General features: G+C 43.8%; 2 protein-coding genes across 2 annotated transcripts; both read right to left on the bottom strand.

The window, feature by feature from the left end:
* Window positions 1-584: 584 nt before the first annotated feature.
* doc2a (double C2-like domains, alpha) lies at window positions 585-17,398 on the bottom strand. Its single transcript, XM_066721913.1, has 11 exons — window positions 16,801-17,398; window positions 13,675-14,006; window positions 12,707-12,786; window positions 11,645-11,719; window positions 10,162-10,271; window positions 8,736-8,862; window positions 8,564-8,623; window positions 4,528-4,685; window positions 3,208-3,289; window positions 2,932-3,028; window positions 585-2,654 (listed from the first exon to the last, which is right to left on the bottom strand). Exons 2-11 carry the CDS (start codon window positions 14,000-14,002, stop codon window positions 2,518-2,520), a joined length of 1,254 nt encoding a protein of 417 aa, XP_066578010.1. The 5' UTR covers window positions 14,003-14,006; window positions 16,801-17,398; the 3' UTR covers window positions 585-2,517.
* Window positions 17,399-22,322: 4,924 nt separating this feature from the next.
* nupr1b (nuclear protein 1b) lies at window positions 22,323-23,970 on the bottom strand. Its single transcript, XM_066722037.1, has 3 exons — window positions 23,667-23,970; window positions 23,089-23,239; window positions 22,323-22,925 (listed from the first exon to the last, which is right to left on the bottom strand). Exons 1-2 carry the CDS (start codon window positions 23,764-23,766, stop codon window positions 23,112-23,114), a joined length of 228 nt encoding a protein of 75 aa, XP_066578134.1. The 5' UTR covers window positions 23,767-23,970; the 3' UTR covers window positions 22,323-22,925; window positions 23,089-23,111.
* Between the last annotated feature and the right edge of the window lie 665 nt (window positions 23,971-24,635).

Raw genomic sequence — 24,635 nt, 5'->3', positions numbered from 1 at the left:
GGAACGGGAGCTTCGTGCCCTGGATGCGCATCCCACAAATCTCCATCAACTGCAAGATGCTATCCTATCAATATGGGCCAACATTTCTAAAGAATGCTTTCAGCACCTTGTTGAATCAATGCCACGTAGAATTAAGGCAGTTCTGAAGGCGAAAGGGGGTCAAACACAGTATTAGTATGGTGTTCCTAATAATCCTTTAGGTGAGTGTATACTATACTATACTATACTATACTATACTATACTATACTATACTGTATCAATAGAGACAGGTCTATACTATACTATACTATACTATACTATACTATACTATACTATACTATACTGTATCAATAGAGACAGGACTATACTATACTATAATATACTATACTACAGTATATTATACTATACTGTATCAATAGAGACAGGACTATACTATACTATACTATACTATACTATACTATACTATACTGTATCAATAGAGACAGGTCTATACTATACTATACTGTATCAATAGAAACAGGTATACACTATATTGCCAGATGGCACTATACCACTAATAATAAAGCACGCACACACACACACATGATTAGAATGATCACAATCTGTAGCATTCAAAATGTTTATTGTAAGTTTGTTTGTAAACAGCCAACAGAACCAAATTTGAACAGGAAATGACACAAGATCCCCAGCACAGGCCCAGCACAGCCACTGCCACAGTCAGCAGGCATTACCGGCCTCTACTCCTCAATTAATCAATTCAGCATCAATTAGTCAAGTATGCCAAGCGATCCATTAAGAATGCCATAGAAGTGCATATTCACACAGCCCATCATGCGAGGCTCTTGTACAAAGCATAGAAACATATAATATTATTATTATTATTATTATTATTATTGTTATTATTTTTATTATTATGATCATTATTATTACTGGCCGGAACAAAATGTACAAAGTGCCTTTCACAGTCTTTTATTATTTTTATCTCCCACTGCTATTTTAATTTTTTCACCCCTCTTTCATCTCATAGTTTTCTCTTATTCTGTTTCTTCTGTGTTTTCAGTTTTCATTACTTTTTCTTCTTGCTTTTTCTTTTTCTTTCTTTCTTGCATTATTCCCTTCTCCTCACCTTTCCTTCCTGGGATCCATCACATTTTTGTACCATTCATTTTTATTTATTTATTTAATTAATTCACTCATCTTAGTTGAGTATTAAGAAGTCCTAGAAAAGACTCAATAATAATAATAATAATAATAATAATAATAATAATAATAATAATAATAATAATAATAATAATAATAGTTCAGGAGTTGGGACAACCCCAATAGACAAGTTTATCTTGGGCAGAGACTCGCTGGACTAAGGGAACGATGACCCTTAGTCGATGACGATGACCCCCCAAACTAGATGGAGCCAAGGAGCTGCTGCAGGGGCGGGGTTTGAGGTGGAGAAAGGAGGGAGAGCAGGGAATGCTGGGAAGGTGGCAGTCAGGCATGAGATTGGGGTTGTCCCACCCGACTTCAGTTTAAAACTCCATTAAGACATTAGTAAAGAATTATAAATATAAATATATGTCCATATAAATATATAATCAACACAACACCCACAGGATGCAGCACTTCACTGAATAGAAAAAAGGGAGAGAGGGAGGGAGAGAGAGGGAGGGAGAATCTGAAAAGATGGCGGGAGATAGAGAGACGGAAATAGAGAGAAGAGGGGGGAGGAGAGGGGGAGAGAGGATTAGAAAAGAGAGAGGGAGTAGAGAGAGAGGTAAGGAGGGAGGGAGCAGAGAGGGAATGAGGGGGAGTATGCAGGAGTAGGGAGAGAAGGAGAGAGGGAGGAGGGAGGCAGTTCTTGGGAAGATATTTGCAGCATTAGCAGTACATGCAGAATTATTCAGATTTCACACAAAACATCAACATTGGAAGAACCAACTGTTTTTTTACATTATTATAATTATTATTATTTGCTTATTTGTATTATTATTACTACTAGTAGCAGTAGTAGCAGTTGTTGTATAGTGACACTAAGATAACATTCCACATTATCTTAGTTTTAATAATAATAATAGTTATCAATTTAAGACCACTTTTAACAGTTTTTTCGGAAGCATACTTTTTGAGTCATCATTGCGTCCTGTATTGAGACAGAGAGAGAAAGAGGGATGGGAAAGAGAAAGTGACAATGATATATATATAGAGAGAGACATAAGAAATGTCAAAAGTTTGAAAGAGAGATGGACAGAGAGAGAGAGAGGGAGGAAGAGGCGGAGAGAGACAGATTGAGATGGAAAGACAGAGAGACAGAGCGAGAAAGAGAGAGAGACAGAGACAGTGAGACAAAACCAGAGAAAGAGAGACAGATGGAGACAGGGAGAGATCCACTGCACAATGCAGTCTCTCTCAGTTTACAATCCTCCACTCCCAGTCGCTCTGGGAAAGAGACCCGCCCACGTCATCGTGGCGATCCGCATGCCGTGAAAGGACCACCCCCTGGCTGGCGCAGGCAAACCAATAGCAGAGAAGAGAGGGTGAGGCCCCTCAGTCGTTGTAGGTGGATCCCGGCAGCTCATTGGTCAGCGTGTGCCACCGTTCCACCCTCTTCCCTTTGTCTTTCAGGCAGTCGAACCAATGCCTGAGGCAGTCCCCCTTGGCGTGACAGCTCAGAGAGATCCCGCCTACAACACAGACATGTGTGCACACTCAGTACACGCCTACTGATTATAATAATAATTATTATTATTATTATGATTACTATACTGCAGACTTTGTACACAGTGCCTTTTCACTCACTCTTTCTTTCAAACTTCTCCCTGCTTTTCTCTCCTCCTTTTTTCATCCCACTTTCATCTCATCAGTTGCATGTATTCTGTTTTTTCCATTCAACTGTTTTATTATTATTATTATTATTATTATTATTATTATTATTATTAAAAGTGTTATTATTATTCTCACCAATGAAGTCGTTGGACTTGCCCAGGTCATAGTCCCACACTGTCACCTCTAAGACTTTACTGGACAGCTCAGAGAGGGAGATCTCATAAAAGAACTCCTGACAGACAGCGAGAGAGAGAGAGAGAAAGGGAGGAGGGTTAATAGAGTACAGACACACTAACACTGAGAGAGAGAGAGAGAGAGAGAGAGAGAGAGAGAGAGAGAGAGAGAGGAAGGCCACAGAGATATACTCACACACAGACACAAATACTGATACACAAACACTAAGACACACACCTCGTTGAATTCAGGGTTTAGGGTTTTCTTTATGACTGCAGTCTTGTGTTTTGATTTCTTGTGAACATCTGGTTTCAGGTACCTGAGAGAGAGAGAGAGAGAGAGAGAGAGAGAGAGAGAGAGAGAGAGAGAGAGAGAGAGAAACCTTACATTTTAAAGTGCTCGAGGAAACCCGATAATTTTGCCTTGTCATTAAAGCCCTTAAGAACTTGACATTGATTTTGAACTGAGAGTGAGAGCAACATTACACTGACACACACCCCCCTCCCCCACACACACACTAAAACTGACACACACACATACCACACACACACACACTAGCACTGACACCAACCACAGACACACACTGAAACACTCACACACTGACACATGCACTGACTCAGACACAGACTAATACACTGGCACAAGGAGAAGCACGCACATACCCTTCCACACACAGACACGGACAGAGACACACACACATAGCACACACACCGACACACATAAACTCCAAAAGATGGACTGTACAGGGTCTGGGAGGGAGAGAGAGAGAGGGGAACAGAGGGAGAGGAGGGGAGAGGGAGAGAGCGCTGTCTGTTTATTTACTGTCAGTGTGTCTGCCTTGGGCACTATAGCTGGTGCCTAGCACTTGTGTTAAAAATGTCAAGAGAGAGAGGGGGAGGGAGAGGGTGAGAGAGGGAGGTTGGGGAGAGAGAGATTGCACTATGTCATATTGCCAAAGTGTCTTGGTGAAAGAGAGACAGAGATTATGATCAGAGGGGATACTGGCTGTCTGGTTCGCTTTGCTGTGTTCTGTCAGTCGGTGTGGGTGTGCGTGTCACTCTCTCTCTCTCTCTCTCTCTCTCTCTCTCTCTCCCTCCGTGACTCGCCACCCTCCTCTCTCTTTCTCTCTCTTGACATTTTTAACACAAGTGCTGGGTCCTCTCTCTCACAATCTCATTTTATATCTTTGTTCTTTCTTTTTCAATCGAGTCTCTACACCTGTTTTATGGTGGTGGGGTGGGGGGTGTTGTGTTTTATTGATGTTTTAACATTGTTTGTTTTATAACTTGTCCTTTTGTAATGGGGGAAGGGGTAGGGAGGGTCCTGTCTCTGTGTTGTTTTTATCGCTGTGTGATTTTGAACAGTCTCTCGCTCTCTCTCCCTCTATCTCTCAGTCAGTCAAAGCATCTATACTGTAATCATCCTTTCTCTCCCTCTCCCCTCCCCTTCCTCTCCCTTTCTCTCTCCCCCCCTCTTCCACTCCTCCCTTTTTCCCCCCGAACCCCACCTTCCCATCCCTCCCTCCCTCCCCTCTATCTTGCTCCCTCTCTCTCTCACGTTTTGACGTAGGGATCGGAGAAGCCGTTGACATCCATGGCGGCCAGGTGAGCACAGCGCACGACCCCAACGATGAGCCCCCCCCGCTGGGTACAGAACTGCAAGGACAGCAGCAAACGGCCCCTCTCTTCCAGCTCCGCCCGCTCCTCGCACTGCCACTGAGAGGAAGAGAGAGAGAGACATCTAATCCAGGAAGGGGTCACAGTCTGTGGTAAGACCCTGACAGATGCAGCCCTGAAGACCCCAGACGTTGGATTTATTAGATATTCTAGTTAGATGTGACGGTACCATGCTCACACACTGCCCCCCAGTGTACAGGGAGGTAATAGCCCCCTCAATTTAACTCTGCACAGTCCGGGGATGCAGGGGTGATTATAGTGTGGTCCAGAGAGGAGCTGGTCAACTACATCAGCTCAGTTAAACAGGGTGAAGCAACCACACAGCTTCAAATTAACAAGGGAATATCCCACTGTGAAAACCATATAAACCCCTCTATACCTCACCCCCCGCCACAATCCAAAGGAACACCCCTGACTGTGCTGTGAACAAGGATGGGAGAGAGTTAGAGCATCTCTGTCACTCAGTCTTGAACAGCAGGATCAGAGGGGACTCTTTAAGGAGGTTCAAGTACTGCTGAGCTCATGGGACTGTCTGGATCCCTTCTCTCTAAAGCCCCATTCACACTGAAACAAATGCTGGCTTTTTGGTGGCATTTTGTTGCTGGCAAGGCCTGTGTGAATGGGTTTATGCCTGCATTTCAACAACAGCAATTATCCACCTTGGGACCTAGTCTTAAGGCCAATTTTCCGGCAACAGGTCTGTGTGAATGGAGCAGGAAAACAAATGTGGGCAAATGACGCGTCATGTCCTTGCGTTGTCGAAGCAGTGTGTCAGCTGACTGGCGTAACCAACCAATCATGTTTTCGTATTTTGACCACAACACAACTACATTGAGTCACCATTGATCAATTAATTGTGACTGTACCGAAAAATGGACCGAGGTTGGAAATAATGTAGTTGCAGCAATTCTGAATGTTATTGCTGAACCAACAGGTAGGTGATGTATGTAATGCTAACTATTGTCACATATATGTCAGAAGGTATATACCAATAAGAGCCTTCACTGTCAGCCAACAAACCCCTCTGTCAGACCACAGCCACATCACTGTGTTCCTGAAGGAAACAGGTCAGGCCAGCCACACACGATCACAGCCCAGTGAGCTGCACTGCCTTCATCAAACATGCAGATGGGCTCATAACAGCACTGAGGAATTTAACGAAGTAATCAGTTCTACTGAAATGACTGACCTCTTTAACACTTTCCTCAACTCACAGTACCAGTCTAATGAGACAAGTCCAAATCTGTCCATTAATGACATTAATCAAATATTCGAAAACGCACCGTAATGGCAAATCTTAAAAAAAAAAAAAAAAAGATAAACCAGACCACAAAACACACACAGACATGGTTTGATGATGAATGTAAATCAATATGAACTAATTTAATTGAACTAATTTAATCTAATCAAAAACTCCATCAACCACAAGACAAAGATTTATGTCGGTGGCATTGTGAGACCCTAAAAGACTACAAACACACCCTCACGCAGAATAAACAGAAACTCTCAGACAAAACTCTCACAGACACAGAGAAATCTGTCCCACCAAAACCAGTTCTGAGAACTTGTGGAAAAATATAAACTCCACAAATAAGAATTGTCAAAACAAAATGGAACAATTTGGGAAAAAATATTTTGAAAACCTCTTGTGGCAGGTCAGCCCTGTCACGGCACTATTGGTGGGTTGTCTCTCAGCAACAGCTGAGTTGTCAACAGCTGCGTCTCTTTCAGGTGCTTGGCTCCAGGTATTTAGATGCAGCTGATGTAGACAGAAATCAGTGCCTCACCACAGCTGTGCCTCCCCTTATTTAACCTCCCTGTCCTCTCTCCCAGAGAGAAATCCCACACCACCTCAGCCAGTGATCTGCCTTGGAGCGTGACAGAGACATCCCCAGTGCCAGCTTGGTTCCTTTGCTAGTTTGTTGTGTGTTTATTTTTTTTGTGACCTCTCCTGGGAGTTCGAAGGCTGCTCCTCGAGGAGGATACCATTCATTTCCTTTCGCTTGTGTATATGTGCTGCATAAAAAATAGGCTAATACTGAATACCCTCTGTGTCCTCCACTCCCTGTTACACCTATAATGATATTCAACAAAAAGATCCAGCAGACGAATACATTGAAATGAGACATTACTTGTCTGGGAAATGACTTGAACAATCAATTACAGATAACCAGAACACAACTGATGCTCCAGTCACCCTACAGGAATAGACTAGGAAGTTCCAGACACTTAAACCCAGAAAAGCCTGCGGCCCAGACAGCATCAGTACTGAGACGCTCAGACACAGCAGCCCTGAATTACAAGAGGAAATACTTAAATTGTTCAACATGTACTCAGAAGAATTTTACAAGAATGGAGACAAATTCGACCTCAACAACTACCATCTGTGTGAGCAGTAACCGGGGGCAGGTGTTCTGCAGTATCGTCAACGCCTGGATACTGGCCTTCCTTACCGAGTACAGTGTCCCAAGAAAGAGTCAGATTGGCTTCCTCCCAAAACACTGCACTACAGATCATATTTGCACCTCAATAGACAAACACATCCACCAAAAAAGTAAAGGCAAAATCTTTGCCTGTTTCATTGACTTTAAAAAAGCATTTGATTCTATTTGGCATGAGGGTTTTTTATTATTGAATTTGTCAAAGCGGTGTAAGGGGTAGAGTCTGGGATATTATAAAATCAATGTACACAGGAAACAAATGTGCATTAAAAATTGGCAATAAAAGAGTTTTTTGCTCATGGGCGGGGAGTGAAACAGGGCTGCAGTCTGAGGCCAACACTGTTCAATATTGATACAATGAGTTGGCTATGGTGTTGGAGTGGTCTGCAGCCCCGGGCTTCAATCTACATGACACTGTATGTTTTTTATTTACTGGACTAGTGTTTGTTTGATCATTTGTTTTGTAGAAAATATTTCAAAGAAATGAAAAGCCAGTGCACTCTATTCAAATTGAACTACATTGAATTGAATTGATAGAGAGAGGGGGTTAATACAATACAGTATGGACTGACTGACTGTTTCAAGGCCACTGCTGGCTCTCTCTCCTCAATAACACATCTGTTACAATAACAATATGCATCCCCCCCCTCTCTCTCTCTCTCTCTGTACTCTGATGTTTTTTCTCTTCCCACATTTTATCCCTCTCCCCCTCCCTACCACTCTCTCCCTCGCCCTGAAAGAAAATATGTTCCTATTCACTTCTACACAAAAACATTGATACTGATCTTGTATAAATGCCGTCTGAATACTGATCTCTCTCTCTCTTCCCCTTCCCCTCTGACTTTCATGCTCCATTCCTCTCAGTGTCCTTTATAACCCACTCTCCCCTCTCTCCCTGCATCCTCCTCTCCCCCACTCTCTCCATCTCTCCCTCCCTCCCTCTTTCTCCCTGGCCCTCCGTGCCCACTTCCCTTTCTCCCGCCTCCTGTAGCTCTGTTTGTTCCCTCTCTCTCTACCCCCTCCTCTCCCCCCGCTCTCTCTTCCTTGCCCTCTTGAACATTACACTGATACTGATCTTATTCTGACTAAACTGCATGAATACTAATCTCTCTCTGTCTCTCTCCATCGTATCACACCTCTCTGTCTTTCTCTCTCCCCATCTCTCTCCATGCCATGTCTCTGTCCTCCTCTCTCTTCCTCTCTATCTTTCTCTGTCTCCCCTCTCAGAGTTGTCAATCTCAGTTCAGTTTTGCCTGTCAGTCGCAATACAACCACACTGTCAGGGGCTCAGTATCTCAACAGTTAAGTACTGCATAGTCAACTCAGCACTGTGTCAGTCAGTCAGTCAATCAGTTTATCAATCAGTCAGTCAATCAGTTGATCAATCACTCAGTTAGCATGTCACTCAGTGTGTCAGTGTGTCAGTGTGTTGGTGGCTCAGTGTGTCAGTATATCGGTGTGTCGGTGAATCAGTACCTCTCTCAGGTAGCAGGATATTCCTCTGAGAGCCGCACTCATCGCTGAGGGAGATGGCAACTGAGAGAGAGATGGAGTGAGGGGTTAATGCAGTATAGACACATTAGACCCATAAACATTCACCCCTTCCTCCCCCTCTCCTCCTCTCTACCCCTCCCTCTCTCTCTCTCACAGGTGGGGGGTGCTCCAGGCAGATGTTGTAGTGAGCACGCAGTCCAGGCTTTAGTCTGCGCAGGGCCACGCGAGACTCCCCAATGAACTCGTTGTGGGTCAGCTTGTCCTCATCACACACTGACACCCTAAGAGAGGGAGAGAGAGAGAGATTGCGGTCTGCCTTTATTGTTCCCATTACTCTGTTCTTGAGCACTGGAACTGTGCATTGGCAGCACTGGTGTCAATCGGTCATGCCAATAAAGTTTTATTGAATTGAATTAAGTTGAGAGAGGGGTTAATACAGTATAGACACACTGCCCTGAGAGAGAGGGGGATTGAAAGAGGGGAGGGGGGGCTCAGCGGGGACGCCTGTGGGCTGTAATTGAATTAGTGGAGATATCACAGCTCGTTAGCGCACAAACGAGGGGATTCACAGTAATTCATATTCATCACGACCCTCTCAGTATCCATTACACTATGACACTGCAGTGTGAAGAGAGAGAGAGAGAGAGAGAGAGAGAGAGGGAGAGGGAGTGGGAGTGGGAGAGGGAGGAGAGAGTGAGAGGTAAAAGAAGAGAGGGAGAGGGAGAGGGACTGGGGGGAGAGAGTGAGAGAGGGAGCGGGAGAGACAGGGTAGAGGGTAAATACATGATCTTATTATTAATTTAACATCAGCAGACTCACAGCACCAGCCAGCACTCAAGTGTGGTGTGATACAGTACAATATAAAATAGTATAGTATAGTACAGTACAGTTAAGTATAGTATTTATTCAAATAGTTCTGTATAGTGTAGTGCAGTACAGAATAGTAAAGTGTAGTGTAGTATAGTGGAGGACATTACAGCACAATACAGAACAGTATATTACAGTAGGGTGTAGTACAAGACAGTTTAGCATTGTATAGTGCTATACAGTTTAGTACAGTGTAGTAAAGTACAGGACAGTTTAGTACAGTCTAGTGTGGTACAGTGAAGTATAGTACAGTCTAGTCTGAATATATTTCCTGTGAGAGGTGCAGAGAGTTAGGGAGGGAGTCATGGAGACATAGAAAGAGAGAGTTGTGGGAGAAAACAACTGAGTAGGAGATGGAGAAAGAAAGAGAGATGGAGAGTGCGATGGAGACTGGGTGAGGGAGAGAGCTGGGGAGAGAGAGGGAGAGAGGCAGGCACACAGATGCAAAAACACACTTTCAACCCCCCCCCAGGGCAACAGGCCTCAGCACAGCCCCCGGACTTGACTGTAACCTCAATCTGTCACTCATTGAGAGGGAGGGAGGGAGGGAGAGAGAGGAAGAGAGGGAGAGAGAGAGAAGAAGAGTCACATGTGTGTCAGTGTATGAGTGTAACTGAGTATGTGTATTAGTGCCACAGTGTGTCAGTGTGCCAGGACCTCAGTGCGTCTGGCAGCTTGTGAGTGACAGTGTGTCAGTGTCTGTGTGTCGGTACCTCAGTGTGCGGCGGCTCATGTCCTCATCCGTGATGCCGCAGTAGGTCAGCGTCTCGTTCCACACGGGGTTCAGAGAGTTCCGCACCGTCCGCGTCTTCAGCTTGTTGGCCTGGACACAATCACCATGGACACCACCCACATCAGCACGGTCATCAGGGTCACCAAGGCCATCACGTTCTGAGTCACACGCTGCTGGTACTGCTAGTACTACTTACACTACTGCTACTGATACTGGCACAGAAACTATCACTACTGCTAATATTACCACTTTTACTGTTATTAATACTACTTTTGTTGTAATTAATAGTAATTTTACTGTAATTACTACTGTTGTCATATTTAATACTACTGCTGCTGTAATTAATACTACTGTTACTGTAATTAATACTACTGCTGCTGTAATTAATACCACTTTTACTGTTATTAATACTACTTTTGTTGTAATTCATACTAATGCTACTATAATTAATACTGCTGTTGTTGTATTTAATACTACTGCTGCTGTAATTAATACCACTTTTACTGTTATTAATACTACTTTTGTTGTAATTCATACTAATGCTACTATAATTAATACTGCTGTTGTTGTATTTAATACTACTGCTGCTGTAATTAATACCACTTTTACTGTTATTAATACTACTTTTGTTGTAATTCATACTAATGCTACTATAATTAATACTGCTGTTGTTGTATTTAATACTACTGCTGCTGTAATTAATACCACTTTTACTGTTATTAATACTACTTTTGTTGTAATTCATACTAATGCTACTATAATTAATACTGCTGTTGTTGTATTTAATACTACTGCTGCTGTAATTAATACTAATGTTACTGTAATTAATACTAATGTTGTTGTAATTCATACTGCTACTGTAATTATTACTATTGTTGTTGTAATTAATACTGCTGCTGTAATTGATACTACTGTTATTAATACCGCTGCTACTGTAATTAATACTACTGCTGCTGTAATTAATACTAATGTTGTTGTAATTATAACTTCTGCTTCTGTAATTAATATGAGTGTTGTTGTAATTGATACTACTGCTGCTATAATTAATACTACTGTTGATGTAATTAAAACTACTGTTACTGAAATTAGTACTGCTGTTGCTGTTATTAATTCTACTGTTGTTGTAATTAGAACTAGTGCTACTGTAAATAATACTACTGTTACTGTAATTGATACTACTGCTGCTGTAATTAATTCCACTGTTGCTACAGCTTCTGCTACTAATCCTAATGTTACTGTCATTATAACTATTGAAATTAATACTACTGGGGGTATTGCCATTGCTATTGTTACTGTGACTGCACAGTTCTACTGCTACTGCTACAGCATTTGCTACTGCATTAATAAGCCAATGAGGATTAGAGCACCCCCTCAATGTGAACAGGAAAAGCCTACTACTATTACTAGTCCTACTAACAATAATAATAGCAATAACCACAGGAAAACAGGAACAGTGCTGTTACCTTGCAGGCCCCCGGCAGCAGGTGCAGTTTGACATAGGGGTCAGCCAGACCATTGAAATCCATCGGCTTTAATCCCTGAGAGAGAGAGAGAGACAGACAGAAAGGTTAATACAGTACAGACACAATGTCATTTTCTTGTATTGGACTACAAATTATAGTTATTTATAAACTCCATATGAGCAATATTGCGGTAGCCATTTGAGTGTATTTCTGTCACCTCAGAAGCGGAATGTCAGTTTTGTTCCCCTCGCTCTTTTCTTCTGGAAATGTACTCCTTTGTGTTTCATATTCGGAATATCCTGATAATGGGTACACTGGGTATTGGGTATTGTATTCATATTCATGATGTTTTTACAGTGCATGAATGTAAATTGCCAGGATTTCTGGCACACCTGTTGTCTGGTGAGGAAGCAGCATTTAGCAGGAATCTCAATATTTAATATCACAGAAATCCAAGTGTTTTCCACCTGTGTAGAGCTGGTGGGTGGTGTCAAACAGCAGCAAAATATTGTGCTGAGATTATTACTTGCCCAGTTAGAATGCTAATTGGCATTTTAATAACTTTATGAAATATCAAACCTCCATAAAATGACCAGGACTTCAATACAGGACTAAGAATTCAACATCTCTTCTCAGATTGTCCAGTAGTGTACAGGTATAATTACAGTAAACATTTTATTACAGTACTTTCCAGACACTAAAATGTCACTGTAAGAAGTACAGTATCTCATTGGCAACTCTTTTAATACAGTGTGGAGTAGCAGTTAGGGCTCTGGACTCTGGAGTGGATGGTCGTGGGTCAAATCCCAGCTGGGGGACACTGCTGTTGTACCCTTGAGCAAAGCACTATACCTAGATTTCTCCAGTAAAAACACAGCTGTATAAATGGGTAATTGAATGTGAATATAATTTGATATAGTGTAACAATTGTAAGTCACCCTGGATGAGGGTGTCTGCTAAGAAATGTAATAATAATGATTAATGAGATCCATATATTCACAGATGCCAAGAGCATGGCAAGAGGGGGGAGCGAAAGAGAGAGAAAGAGAAGTGTGTACAGACCTTGGCCCTCAGCACAGTGCAGTGTAGGGAGCTGGTGTCTCTCTCGTACAGCAGGTCGAATTCCAGAGTCCCCAGAGAGGCTGAAACATAGGGAGACGATAACTGTGAGTCCGGAGAAACAGCGCCCCCTCTCCACACACGGGCATGAGAGAGAGGCACTGCAGCCCACCTGTGCGCAACGCTGGGGGGATCGCTGGAGTGGCAGCAGGCACACACACAGTGTGACTCAAGACAACCAGCTAAGATCTATTGTCTCTCCCTGCACGTCTATCTTAGTCCAATTCGCTTCCTGTCCTTTCTCTCCTTCTATCTGCTGTCTGTCATCTCTCCCTCCCATTCCACTCTCTCTCTACCCTGTATCTCCCCCTCTTCTCCCACTCCCTCCTTCCTCTCTCATGCCCCTTTCCCCACCCTCCTCCAACCCAACCCTCTCTCACTCCTTCCCTCGCACCCCTTTCTTTAGCCCTCCTTCCCACTCTTCCTTTCCCTCCTTTCCCAGAGCTCTTTCACACTATCCATCCTACCCCATGTTTTCCTTCCCTCTCTTTCTCTCCCTCTCTCTCTCTCTCTCTCTCTCAATTTTACACTGGGTCAGGCCAAATTTGCCATTTACAAAACAAGGAAAACTAAAGTAAACACCAGCGAGGAACAGAATGCATTGTTGCTGCTTAAAGCACTTAAACAGGCCAGAATCTAAATGGATTATAGGTTGTATTGACTCAATAAGGACCTGGATTATTTCCAGGCACTGTGGTATATTGATGAAGTCTCTCCATCTCAGGGATGGCGAGCTCTTGTCTCTGTGATGGTTTTCTAATTTCCTTTCCTTTTTTTCTGCGTAAAGTGTATGTGAGTTGACTTTGAGTATGATTCTTGATTTCAAGGTTTTGTATTTCATTCAATATAGTGTTTTGTAAAGCAAAAACTCTCTCTCTCCAAATCTCTCTCTCTCTCTCTCTTGCTCTCACTTGTGTCGTCGCTGTCGTAGCTGTCGATCTCCACCGAGGTGTCCAAGCTTCCCAGCATGCTCTGCCTGTCCGCTAATGACGTGGCCCCCGGAGACAGCAACAAGCCCCCTGGTGAAGAGGGCCCCGGCGAGAGGCCTCCGCCCCCAGCGACAGCACCCCCATATAGAGGGGCAGGGACAGGGGGTGGGATGAGGGGCGGGGCTTCCGGGGAGAGCCGGGGGAAGTAGGCAGAGATTTGGCGGATGGGGCGTATAGGACCAGGACACACATCAATGGCCATGTGTTCCTGTATTGAGATGGTCAGCTTCTTACCCCTGCGGACAGTCATAGGGCTGAGGGAGAGAGAGAGAGGGGCGGAGTTAATACAGTACAGAAACAATGACTGACTGACTGGTCACTGCAGTATACTGACTGCACTGAGAGAGAGAGAGAGAGAGAGAGAGAGAGAGAGAGAGAGAGAGAGAGAGAGAGAGAGAGATTATTAGTAATGCTTTGGCAATACTTGTTCTGGTCATGCCAATTAAGCAATCTGTATTGAATTTGAATTTGAGAGAGGGGAAGTAGGGAAAAGAGGGAAGGGGGGTGTACAGGCAACTATAGACATAGTATATTACTTTTGACCCTTTCTGTATCATTTTGATCAACTGTGGGAAAGATAGAGTGATGGGGGAAGGGGGAAAGGAGTTCTATTTAATATAATACAATTTTCTAACCATTTAACTGCAACCCTCCCCCTGCCTCTCGCTCTCCCTCTTTCACTGCAAATTAAATCTCTTTCTCACGCATCACTGTTCCCTCTCTCCTTCTTTCTATTCCTTTCAATCATTGTTTCTCTCTCTCTCTCTCTCTCTCTCAGCCCTTCTTTCTCATCCCTCCTACTCTCCAGCTCTCTGTACATTTGTCTCTCTCCATCTGCTTTTCTATTGCTCCCTCTCTCTCTCTCTTTCACCCAAAATAAATCCTATTTTATGGTTTGTCATTTTCTTGAGCAATATTTTCCTGCTCTCTCTCCCCCTCTATCTCTGTCTTGCTCTCTCCTCATAAATTATATTCTATTAGATTAGATCAGATTTTACAGCAATGTGCAAATGTATGAGACACCACAGACTTTGCTTTAGCTTGGTTTGCACACACAAACAGAAACACACACACATACAATCATCTACTAACAGACACATACACACAAACACACACACACACACACACACACACACATACACACAGACACAAACAGACACACTGAGACAGACACACACACAAACACATACGCATACTCACACACACAAACACATACGCATACTCACACACACAAACAGACACTTACAAATAGTCAAACACACATACACCTACACACATAAACAAACATACTATCACACACACACACACACACACACACACACACTCACACACATATAAACAGACACCCAGACTAACTAGACATGCACACACACAGGACAAAAAATATATACACACACACACAACAGACACATTCAAACAGCCACATCTAGGCACACAACTACACACACACACTATGAACACCAGTCACTGCACAAACTAGTGACAGTGATACATTAACTCAACCCTTCTTTAAACACAAGGATACTGACAGTTGTCTACACTGATGGATTCACACATATAGAAAGACATTTGTCACTGTGTCAGTATGTCACTGAGTGCGCAGAGTGCGAGTGTCTCTGTGTGTCAGTGTGTCAGTGTGTCTCTCTGTATCAGTGTGTCAGTGTGTCTCTGTGTATCAGTGTGTCAGTGTCTCTCAGTGTATCAGTATGTCCATGAATGTGTCAGTGTGTCTCACAGTGTGTCTCGCAGTGTGTCAGTGCGTCTCTCACTGTGCCAGTCTCTCTCAGTGTGTCACTCAGTTGCCAGTGTCTCGCTCTGTGTCAGTTTGTCTCTCAGAGTGCCAGTGTCTCTCAGTGTGTCAGTATGTCTCTGAATGTGTCAGTCTGTCTCAGTATGTTAGTAGGTCTCTCAGAGTGTCAATGTGTCTCTCTGTCAGTGTGTCTGTGAGTCAGTATTTTAGTTTGTCTGTGTGTGTCTGTATGTCAGATTGTAGCAGTGTGTCAGTGTATCAGTTTATATCAGTGTATCAGTTTATCAGTGTATGTCAGTGTATCAGTAAGTCTGTCAGTGTGTGTCAGTATCTCAATTTGTTTCAGTATCAGCATATCAGTTTGTATCAGAGTTTCGGATTTTCAGGGTGTCAGTATTTTCAGTTTTAGGAAAATCTTTGCTCAGAAAAATGGACAGATAACCAGAGAGACAGAGACAGAGATAGAGGCAGAGACAGAGACAAAGAGAGAAACATGGACAGAGGCAGAGACAAGGAGAGAGACAGAAACAGGGACAGTTGCAGAGACAGGGACAAAGAGAGAGAGAGGTACAGAGACAGAGAGAGACAGAGACAAAGAGACAGATGTGGACAGAGACAGAGAGAAAGAGTGAAATATGGACAGAGAGAGCGACAAAGAGAAAGACAGAGAAAGACACAGACAGAGACAGAGACAGAGGCAGAGACAAAGAGAGAGACAGAAACAGGGACAGATGAAGAGACAGAGACAAAGAGAGAGAGAGGTACGGAGACAGAGAGAGACAGAGACAAAGAGACACTGACATGGACAGAGACAAAGAAACAGACGTGGACAGAGACAAAGACAAAGAGAGAGATATGGACAGAGACAGAGACAGAGACAAAGAGAGAGACAAGTATGGAGACATAGCCAAAGAAAGAGACAGAGAGAGATGGACAGACACACTGACAGAGTAAGACAGAAATACATTTAGGGAACACTAGACTGAAACTGGAAACAAGAAACAGAGAGAGATGTAGGGCGAGAGAGGCACAGACATCTAAAAATGTTTAATTAGTGCGTATTTATCTCTGATTGTCTGAGTCTGAGTGTGTGTGTGTGTGTGTGTGTGTGTGTGTGTGTGTGTAGTCTCTCTTTATCTGCAGTGACTGTGGGCTATCGAGGAATATAGAATTGCATTGAATTGAACTCACACACACAGACAGACACAGAGAGATGAGGGAGAGGGGAGAGAGATAGAGATAGAGGGAGAGATACACAGATGGAGAGATAGAGAGGGGAGCAATCCTGTCGTCCTTACCTCTGTGATGGCGTGAGTGTGAGATTTCCTTCATAAACGAGTAGATCCCAGCGCTGGGTCTTTTTTTTGGACTAACAGGTGGTGAAAGAGAGAGAGAGGAAGAGAGAGAGAGATAGAGAGGGAGGGGGGTTGAGAGCGAGAGAGAGAGAGAGTGATCAGTGATGTATTGAGAGTGTGCCAGGAACATCGACTGCAGAGAGAGAGAGAGATGAAAGTTGAAGAAAATGCGGGAAGAGGAAAGAGGGAAGAGGGAGAAGAAGACTGGAGAGGAGCCAGATGGGCAAAATCTCACCGAAAATGCTGAGTGAGAGAGGGAGAAAGAGAGAGGGAGAGAGGAATAGAGAGAAATAAATGTCACATTCCTTGAGAGTCCCTCCCACCCCTCTCTCTTTCCTTCCTCTGTGTTCCTCTATCTCTTTCCCTTCTTCTAACTCTCTTCTCTACCTCTCTCTCTTCCTCTCTCCCTCTTATGCCCACTGCTTTTTACCTCTGTCCTGCTAGTCTTATCTCCCTTTCTCTTTAACACACACACACGCTTTAGTGTTAATATACTGTAGTATCCAGTCAGTCAGTGTGTCATCTTTAACCCTCCTCTCTCTCTCTCTCTCTCTCTCTCTCTCTCTCTCCCAGGTTCTGCACTGCATTAATGAACTGTAACTATATTAACCTCCCCCAACACACACTCCCCCCTCTCTCTATCTCTCCAAGTATAATTAGACTCTAATGACACCTCAGTCTGTGATAGACAGTGCAAAATATACCCTTTCTCTCTTTGCTCTTCTCATTTGGGAAATAATTACGCTATCTCTTCTATTTCTCCAGATTCTCTGTCTCTGTGAGAGTCAGTCAGTCAGTGTGTCAGTCAGTCAGTGTGTCAGTCAGTCACTCAGCCTGTCATATACATTCCCAGCAAGAAGATGGTTTCATATTATTGTTCAAATCTCTCATTCACTGTCCTGTCTCACTCCTCCTCCTACACATCCTCTCTCTCTCTGAGGTTTTTGCCAAAGGGATTTTTCACAGTTCATCCTCCCCCATTTTCTCTCTCTCCCTCTCTCTCTCTGATCTTTTTTCTTCCAGGGGTGTTTGTTGTTGTTGTGACTCTCCTCTCTCTCTCTCTCACTCTCCCAGAAAACAAGTCAAGTCAAAGAAACAGTGCGTAAGAAGGAGATACAGAGATAGGGCTTAATGCATGACTGACAGACATACTGACTGACTGACTGACTGACTGGCCACTACAATACACTGACACTGCACTGAGAGAAGGGGTGTGGGCCAGTATGTCACAGTAGATCAGTGTTCTACTGACACGAACACACAGAGACACAGATACGGTGACATCACTCCTAGCACTGACCCTGCCGTCGCTATGGAGACAGGTGCCCCCAAAACTCGGCTATCACTGTCTGTCCGTGTCAGTTTGTCATTGTGTCTGTGTGTGAATCAGTGTCTCTCTGTCTGTCTGGTTTTTCGTGTCTGTCTGTCGTTGTGTCTGTGTCTGGGTGTCCGTTGGCGTGTCATTGCGCCTGTCTGTCTGGGTCAGCGTGTCAGTGTCTCGGTGTGTTCGACTGTCTGTGTCAGAGTAACTGTGTGTGTGTGCGTGTATGTGTGTGCGACTGTGTGAATCTATGGGTGTGTGTGTGTGTTTCTGCATGAGTATGTGTGTTTTTGCGTGTCTGTGTGAGTTTGTGCGTCAGTCCGTACTCTCACCACCAATTCAGACTCTCTCTCTCTCTCTCTCTCTCTCTCTCATTCTCCTCTCCTCACTTCCTCTCTTCCGCACACCTCTTTTCTTTTCTGGCTCTCGCCCCCTCTCTCTCTCTCTCTCTTGATGTAAAATTAGTTTTCAATAGTGTGTAATGGGATCCAGGAAATTCATTTGTCAACAATTCCAGCAACATATCAGCCTGGGCCCTCATGGAATACATTTTAAATTATTTGGTAGAAATGTGTGGTTTAGATATTTTTCATATGCCAAAATGGGGCCGTTGGGTTGTATATTTGAATTCTATTTTAGTCGATAATCCATATACTTATTTTAGAGGTTGAAAATATAGGGTGAGGTTAATGTCTGTACAATACATGAATGGATTACAGACTAAAATATATTTTCAATTCCTTCTATATATTTGAAAAGGTATTGACCTGTGAAAAATAATTGGATCACACATTTTTGGTCCATGATAACTTTGCTTTATTATTTTTATGGGTAGGTGTAAGGGAGAGAAAAGGAGAGAGGGAGAGAGAGAGAGAGAGAGAGGGAGAGAGAGAGGGAGAGAGAGTGAGTTGAGAGTGAGAGAGATAGAGTGAGAGAGAGGGAGTGGAGAGTGAGAGTGAGAGAGAGGGGAAGAGAGAAGTTTAATATAGTACAGGCAGTGTGACACTGGGCACTGCAGTACATTCAATAAATGAGCTGCACAGAGAGAGAGAGGGAGAGAGAGTATTTATGTGATTCAAATTGGAAGTAAATTGAAGTAGACTCGATTAATTAGGAGCAATCAGGGATAATGGATGACAACCTCATTACAGCAATGGGGGCATTGAGGGGAGGGGGGATTGGTATTCAATAACAGACTGACTGACTGGACACAACAGGACATTAACACAGCCCTGAGAGAGTGGGGAGGAGAGGGCCAGCAAAGGGCCAGAGGAGGGGGCTGTAGTAACAGTGCAGTAGCATAGTGCTGTTCCAATAGGGGGCTGTAGTAACAGTGCAGTAGAATAGTGCTGTTCCAATAGGGGGCTGTAGTAACAGTGCAGTAGAATAGTGCTGTTCCAATAGGGGGCTGCAGTAACGGTGCAGTAGAATAGTGCTGTTCCAATAGGGGGCTGTAGTAACGGTGCAGTAGAATAGTGCTGTTCCAATAGGGGGCTGTAGTAACGGTGCAGTAGAATAGCGCTGTTCCAATAGGGGGCTGTAGTAACGGTGCAGTAGAATAGCGCTGTTCCAATAGGGGGCTGTAGTAACGGTGCAGTAGAATAGCGCTGTTCCAATAGGGGGCTGTAGTAACGGTGCAGTAGAATAGCGCTGTTCCAATAGGGGGCTGTAGTAACGGTGCAGTAGAATAGTGCTGTTCCAATAGGGGGCTGTAGTAACGGTGCAGTAGAATAGTGCTGTTCCAATAGGGGGCTGTAGTAACGGTGCAGTAGAATAGTGCTGTTCCAATAGGGGGCTGTAGTAACAGTGTAGTAGAATAGTGCTGTTCCAATAGGGGGCTGTAGTAACAGTGCAGTAGAATAGCGCTGTTCCAATAGGGGGCTGTAGTAACAGTGCAGTAGAATAGCGCTGTTCCAATAGGGGGCTGTAGTAACAGTGTAGTAGAATAGCGCTGTTCCAATAGGGGGCTGTAGTAATGGTGCAGTAGAATAGTGCTGTTCCAATAGGGGGCTGTAGTAACAGTGCAGTAGAATAGTGCTGTTCCAATAGGGGGCTGTAGTAACAGTGTAGTAGAATAGCGCTGTTCCAATAGGGGGCTGTAGTAATGGTGCAGTAGAATAGTGCTGTTCCAACAGGGGCCTGTGGCACCAAGACAAATATATTTTGACAGAGATGCATAAACAGACACACAGACAGACACGCACACCCACACACTCACTGGACTGCAGTATCACAGACACGATCAGATTGTTGGGTGATTTCCTTTCGGAATTCTCACAGTGGGTTGCTAGGCAACAAGGGGAACTTCTCTGGAATTGTAAATATGTCTGCAGGAGAGAGGGGGGGAGGGAGAGGAAGAAAGAGACAGATTTTACAAAGGAGATAAGAAAGTGTGGGAGAGAGACTTTAGTTGTCACTTTAGACAAGTAGTTGCCACCTGTTGAGCTATTGAAACTGAGTGTCAATTTTTCAGTACTAATAATGCCCCCTCTCAGTGCAGTGTCAGTGTACTATCAGTCAGTGTGTCTGTAGTGTATTAACCCCCCCACCACACACCCTCTCCCTCTCTCAATAGTTAATACAATCAGTCTCAAAATTAGCTCTACTTGCTGTTTGACAACGAAGCAGTGGGCGCACACGATAGAGAGAGAGAACAGGAGAGAGAGAGAGAGAGAGAGAGAGGCGAGGAGAGGGCGAGAAGGAGGGAGAGGGGAAATAATCTATTTAAACAGATAATCTTGTGTTGTGTTACTGTGCACGCTTGAGCGAGAGAGTGACAGTGTGGGGGAGAGAAATGGAGAGAGGGAGGGGGAGCGCTGGATTTAAAATGATTAATGTTCCTGTTGTGGCTCTGTGTGAGGCAGTGAGCGAGAGGGAGAGCAAGAGAGTGAGAGAGAGGGGGGGTTTAATAGACAATCAAAATACTTTAGATCAAACTTATTGACATACTGACTGAGGGGCAGGATGACTGCTCTTTAAGATACATCTAGCTCCAGTCTGGTCCCTATACTATACTATACTTCCATACTATAGTCCACACAGCGCTGGCTCCAGTCTGGCCCATATAGTATACTATACTGTACTATACTATAGTCCACACAGCACTGGCTCCAGTCTGGCCCGTATAGTATACTATACTGTACTATACTATAGTCCACACAGCACTGGCTCCAGTCTGGCCCGTATAGTATACTATACTGTACTATACTATAGTCCACACAGCACTGGCTCCAGTCTGGCCCGTATAGTATACTATACTGTACTATACTATAGTCCACACAGTACTGGCTCCAGTCTGGGCCCTATACTATACTTGCAAAATACAAGTAGAAGAAAAAAAGCATGCAATTATAACGAATTAAAAAAAAACATTACCAGTTGTATGTTGTGTCTCATTAAGACATCTGAGTTACTTAAGGTTAATTAGAGGTTTTCCTTTTAAATATTACCTACACATAATAATGACTCCATCGTCTGCACACAAATCACTTGAGACTGGAGGCAGACTGGAAATGCAATTGTAACGGTAGTGCTCCCACCTTGTGGTCTATTTTCAGAACAGCATGCGACCACTTCTCTGCACTGCTGTCAGATACCCAATTTTAAGAATTATTGCAGTCATTGTCAGTGCTCTGGCCTCCTCAGGTGGTTGTTCCTGGGGAGTGCAGGAGAGGCGACGTTTTCCATTCTTCACAGACCGCGAGCTCCCAATTGCGGCAGAGCGGTTTTGATATTAACGATCATCTGATAGGTCTCATGGAAATTCAGCTAAAACAATTTACATAATGGAGTCGCTCAGATGCAGCGTTTGTGGTTTACTTCTGCTTACTTACACATTGTTGGAACTTCGGTTGTACAGTGATTTCTCCTATGACCCCTTCCTCTAGCACATACCTAACAACTTAACTATTACAACTGCACAAGTTACCCCCTTGAACTAGGAGATATGCTTATTGTGATTTTGGATTGATTTTACCATTGTAAATATGTACACTATTGTGTAAATCAGTCATTAAGGTAGATCACTAACACAGAGCAGTATTGGAGACCCTGTACTGTACCAGACTTCAGCTCTCCAGGAGCAGGGCTGGAGATGCCCCCACCACCCACCCACAGTTGAGGTTTGTGGTCAGAGACAACAATCCAAGGGTTCTGAAGATTTTTATTTTATGGAGAAATTAAAAAAATAAAATACATGGTTACAGGTTGTTACTGAAGTTTAAAATCCCCCTGAAAGTCAGAGAACATTAAAAAAAAAAAAAAAAAAAAAAAAAGTCTAAAGTCTAGACCTCCGACTAGCTCAGTTACATCAGCTACACACACGTGAGAGGGGAGTACAGTTTCCAATCAACTCAAATACAAAACCGTCCTACACTGAAGGCACCTGCAACAACCATCAGTAAACCCCACTGAAGTAGATTACATACAGAATAGATTTTAAAACTGGAAACTAAATATTAAAACTGATATTTAATATAGACCTTCCCTCCTTCCTTTACATCTCTTCATCCCCTCCTTTCCCACTCTTCCATTCCTGCTGCAGGATGAGTCCCTCACTCCCTCCCACACCTAGTCTTGCTCATTCAGTCTGGATGGGGTCTCTTGTGCAGTCTCGGCAGACTGGACTCCCCCGCTCCCCTTATCAGTCAGTCCATCTGTCCATCCACCCGTCCGTGGTTCTGTCGTTTCCTGGCTCAATCACTCAGGCTGCTGTGGTCCATTGCCGGGATGGGCTGTCCGGGAGACACTGGAGGGGGAGGAGAGGTGGCGGTTAATGGAGCACTAGTCTCTAATCCGTCTCATCCCTTGCACTTCCCATTAGACACCCATTCCCTCACTCCCCATCTCTCTGCTGTTGCCCACCCAATCTCTCCAACTCTCACCCGTGCCAGGGTCTCACACACACTCACCTGTGTCAGTGGCTCTCAGCGGCTCACTCCCGGGCCCTGCGTTGACTGTTCTGCAGTTTCTCCACGATTTTGCGCTCGTGCCCGGCGGGGATGGGTCTGTTGGTGTTACAGCTGGCCTCCCGCTTGGAGCGCCCCTTCCTGCTGGAGCTCACTGCAGGGGAACAACCACACCATTACCCCACTGTAGACACTTTGGGTTGGCACAGGACACAGCCTTTACACACTGCGTACTGCAGGCAGCCCACACTGTTCAGTATCAGGTCAACAGTATTGTACCCAGTCCTGTATGACCCCACTCTGATACTGGATAAATACTGTACACATCTCCGTTTTAACACCACAGTACAATGCACACAATGCACCACTGTACTGAACCCTGCATTAATACAGCAGTAGTCCCCTCCACGCTATAGTAAGCTTCATACTGTACAGCACTGCAATAGTTACACTCCAGTAGTATCAGCAGAGTACAGCACAGTATTCGCGCTCCCACAGTACATAACCAAACAAATAACACTGCATTTACTGTACAATATTAAAGTAATTGCCACAGCACACTATAATAATCACAATCTTACCGCAGTATTTGTCCGTCAGGTTGTAGTAGTCGTATTGGTCATAATAAACGCCCTCAAACTCGGTGGGCTCCAAGTTCTTCACGTCTACGAAACTGGACATTTTTGGTTTTATGTACCGGACAATAAAACGACGCTTAGCGGTCACTTTTGAAATCGGAACAAGAATTAAAATACGATTTCTTACAAAATTATGTGGCGGCGGTTTCGATCGGAAACGTATGCAAAAGGAAAATACGGTTTTATCGTTTGCGGCCAAAAAGTCGGTTTCTCTCTCACGCTGGCTTTGTTTTTGTTTTTCCTCTCCTCCTTCCCTTTTTATAGCTGCTGTCTTCCCCTCCCTCCTCCGCTGTCTCCTCCCTCCTCCCTCCCTCTTTTCACTGGCTTATTCAATGTTACATCAGCTGTTTCAATATTTTATTTCCAGATGTGGTCTCCTACTTGCCTTCGTTTCTTCCTTCTTTTTTTTTTTAAGTTTTTCATCCCCCTATCCCTCCCTCTGTCTGTGAGTCATGTGAATCGGAGACTAAAGTCAATATTTGCCACTGAGGTTTATCACCAGGATGTAAAGGCAATAATCTGTCTTTGTTTCTTTCTTTGTTTCTCTGTTTCTAAATGTGTGTCTATCTCTTTCTCTTCTGATAGCCTGAACAAACAGCAACATCCTGTGTATTATCGTTATTATTGGTATATCATGTTTTCTTATTTTAATTATCTTTCTCATCCATTTTATTGGAAATCCCTCAGTCAACACTGTTTTTCGCTCTTGATTAGGGATGAAGGACACCTATTTTTGCTGTATTTTTGTTTGTTTATTATTCTGTAAGTCTCCCCATCCTCCATTCTCAATGTCAAGTGTATGTTGATTAGATTAGCTAAGTCAATATTTTTCGCTGTGTTTAATCAGTCCTGGCAGTCATTGGCGGTGACCGCTCAGTTATTATTATTGTTATGATTGAGATAGTTCACTTA

This window comes from Amia ocellicauda, chromosome 14 (genome assembly GCF_036373705.1).
Source record: "Amia ocellicauda isolate fAmiCal2 chromosome 14, fAmiCal2.hap1, whole genome shotgun sequence".
In the NCBI taxonomy this organism is placed as follows: domain Eukaryota; kingdom Metazoa; phylum Chordata; class Actinopteri; order Amiiformes; family Amiidae; genus Amia; species Amia ocellicauda.
Note: the sequence above shows the minus strand (reverse complement) of the source record. Positions and strands in the feature narration are given on the sequence as shown.